General features: G+C 46.5%; 1 protein-coding gene across 3 annotated transcripts in view; it reads right to left on the minus strand.

Annotated features, from left to right (window-relative positions):
- Positions 1–422: 422 nt before the first annotated feature.
- ece2b (endothelin converting enzyme 2b) overlaps positions 423–3,249 on the minus strand; it is a 19,422-nt gene continuing 16,595 nt past the window's right edge. For 2 of the 3 annotated variants that reach the window (XM_069722670.1, XM_069722671.1), the window contains 6 exons: positions 3,065–3,168; positions 2,808–2,918; positions 2,657–2,724; positions 1,912–2,102; positions 1,740–1,835; positions 423–1,308 (listed from right to left, as the gene is read on the minus strand). In XM_069722670.1, the coding sequence (XP_069578771.1) occupies positions 1,132–1,308; positions 1,740–1,835; positions 1,912–2,102; positions 2,657–2,724; positions 2,808–2,918; positions 3,065–3,168 (747 nt within the window). In that variant the 3' untranslated portion in view covers positions 423–1,131. Of the gene's footprint in view, positions 1,309–1,739; positions 1,836–1,911; positions 2,103–2,656; positions 2,725–2,781; positions 2,919–3,064; positions 3,169–3,249 lie in introns of all 3 variants that reach the window. The other variant, XM_069722672.1, reaches the window with a different exon arrangement.

A 3,249-nucleotide genomic window follows, 5' to 3' on the forward strand; every position in this document is an offset into this window, starting at 1 on the left:
TGATCTCGAGTTGTATCTCGTTCACAAGCAGTAACCCCATGACCGCTCCTTGCCTACATCAAAACCAAAAACATCAAAGGCGTTTTATTGTTTTTAATTTTAAAGCAATGTCCCAAATTCTGTTTCAGAATAAAGTGTAATTTTTTTAAGGCGTTTGATGGTGTCAGTTAACGTTGATTAATCAACACTGAACTTGGGTTTTCAAACAGAAGCGTCTCGGTTACCATGACAACACTTGTGGAGTGGTTTGATGAGTGGAAATGTTCCTCTGTTACCTCAGAAATAAAGGTGCAGTTGAATTTTAACGAGCTTTAAGGCGACATGAACACATTAATTAAAGGGTTCGGAGGGCTTTTCAGAGCAGTGTGTGTGTATGAGTGTGTATGTATGTGTATGTGTGTGTGTGGATCCATTAAAACCTCTTATTAGTTTCTATACTTTTATTCATTATTTATGTTTAATGTGTCGAAAACTGAAATTTACACCTTCACTGAAAAATGAAACCCTCCAGCCAATCAGACGACAGTTTCCTCTGAGTGATCTACCACAGACACACACACACACACACACACACACACACACACACACACACACACACACACACACACACACACACACACACACACACACACACACACACACACAGGGCCATGACTGATGATGTAACAGTTCAACTTTGTATGAGGTCATCACAGTGATGTCATCAGAGGGAGACAGGGTTACAGAGCTCTTTCGTACAACACACACACACACACACACACACACACACACACACACACACACACACACCAAAGCCCGTTGATAATAATAATAATAATAATAATAATAATAATAATAATAATAATAATAATAATAATCAATAAAGGTGATAAAGCAGAATTCAGCAATACGTGGCTTCATCATCATCATCATCATCCTTAGTCCCTCATGTCTCTGAGTCCACTGAGTCCGTTTAGTTTCCAGACAGGAAGTGAGTTTGATCGTTGCTAAGTAACAGATTAACTGAAGGTTACACCTGCTGCTCCAGAACGCACCTCAACACTCTAATTAAGACACTAACGAGCTGGTCAACCTCCTCATGAACAGGTCGCCCCTTCCTAAAGGCCCCGCCCCCCGTCCTCTTTAGTCCGTCTACCAGACCTCGCAGCGCCTCCCGGTGTTCATGGGCGTCCCTGCAGGACAGCTGAAGTGGCGGCTGAAGTCCGGCGAGTTGGCCAGCGTGCCGATGACTCTGTACCGGGGGGGGCTATGGGGGTCGGTCACCAGGCCCTCGTGAGCGCTCTCTGGTGTTCGAACGGAGCACCACACCTAAAAAACAGAGCACAGGAGAGTCAGCAGTCTGACCTCTGACCCCTGGCAGCAGACCATTGGGTGCACCTGAAGAACAATCAGTTCGTTCAGGAAGTTCAAGAAATCTCCACAATATTTGCTGCAGTTTGTAATTTTACAAAATTTGTGCGATTTTTCTGTGAAAAACATTGTGAACAGAAGTTCTGCTGAAAGCATTACAGCATAAAGACTCCTTTCAAAATAATGTTTGTGGGAAATGTGTTCTTCTGATGGAATGAGGAACATGTTAGATGAGTTCTCTCCACTTCCAGCCTGAAGGGACTCAACTTTGTTTAAGTGTTGAATGAATGGGATTTAAAAAGCATTTAAAGCTCTTATTTTGAAAGCAAATGGAGCCCATTTCCTTGGAAAGATAACTGTGCTGTAATTGGCTGCCGGCTAATTCTCACCTGCGCAAATCCCACGAAGAAGAGCTGGTCGTTGGTCAGGTTGACGGCAGGAAGTCTCTTCTCCTCACCGTTTCTCTGGATCCACGACCGGTACGCCTGCAGAACATTAATATGGTTTAGTCCGACGTTCACTCGGTTCGGTTCGGTATGATTCGGTTCAGATTATACTGACGTGGTACGCTGCCTTCAGCCCTCCGTTGTCAGCGATGTTCTCTCCCAGCGTCTGCTTCCCGTTGACGTGCTCTCCGTTGACGGTGTAGCGGCTGTACTGGTCCACCATGCACTCCGTCCTCTGGCGGAACGCCTCCACCGACGAGTTCTGCCACCACGGCCTCAGGTTCCCCTCTTTATCGTACTCACGACCTGACGGAAGGAGTCACATTAATCTGACCACATGTGGAAAATGGACACAGTCTGTCCTTCCGTCCTCACTGATAGAGCTGAATGATGGAGTCCAACGTGTCCAAAACCAAGTCCAACATATGTCCAAAACCAAGTCCAACGTGTACAAAACCAATTCCAACATGTCCAAAACCAAGTCCAGCATGTCCAAAACCAAGTCCCAACGAGTCCAAAACCAAGTCCAACATATGTCCAAAACCAAGTCCAACGTGTACAAAACCAATTCCAACATGTCCAAAACCAAGTCCAGCATGTCCAAAACCAAGTCCCAACGAGTCCAAAACCAAGTCCAACGTATTTCCAAAACCAAGTCCAACGAGTCCAAAACCAAGTCCAACATATGTCCAGAACCATGTCCAACAAGTCCAAAATCAAGTCCAACGTGTCCAAAACCAAGTCCAACATGTTACCAAAACCAAGTCCAACATGTGTCCAAAACCAAGTCCAACGTGTCCAAAACCATTGTGCAGAGACACAGTGAGGACAGGAAGTCACCAGGTGAGGTCCAGACTCACCCTGATCATCGAAGGCATGAGTCAGCTCGTGACCCATCACCACCCCGATACCTCCGAAGTTCAACGCCCTGCAGAGACAGCGATACACGGTTACCTTCAGAGTCCAGGAGACAACAGGAACTCACAGGCAGACAGGTGGACAGAGACAGACTTGGGGTGGTCGTGGGCGTAGAACGGAGCCTGCAGGATCCCAGCAGGGAAGACGATGCCGTTCTTAGTGGGCATGTAGTAGGCGTTCACTGTGGGAGGAGTCATACTCCACCTGGAGGAGGAATCAAGAAGACGAGGAGACAAGGAGAGGAGTTAATTGGTGGTCCTAACATCCAGAGGTCGTATTCACAAACTGTCTTCTCTCAACACTAATGGTCCTGTGAGACGGTTCCTGTTTAAAGTGTGTGTGTGTGTTACTGGTCTTTGTTGGGTGTCTTCCTCAGTTGGTCGGCCATCACTCTGGCAGAGAAGTTGTAGAAATTCAACATGTTTTGGAAGAAGCTGTCGTCGGACACGTCGTACTGAACCCAACAGAACAGAACTGTCAGAACACAGAACAGAACCACCAGAACATCCACCTGTCAGAGATGACGGACAGCAGT

The sequence above is a fragment of the Brachyistius frenatus genome, unplaced genomic scaffold (assembly GCF_029030835.1).
Source record: "Brachyistius frenatus isolate BFR_SWC_R1_liver_20210118 unplaced genomic scaffold, ASM2903083v1 Contig_299, whole genome shotgun sequence".
Lineage (NCBI taxonomy): Eukaryota > Metazoa > Chordata > Actinopteri > Embiotocidae > Brachyistius > Brachyistius frenatus.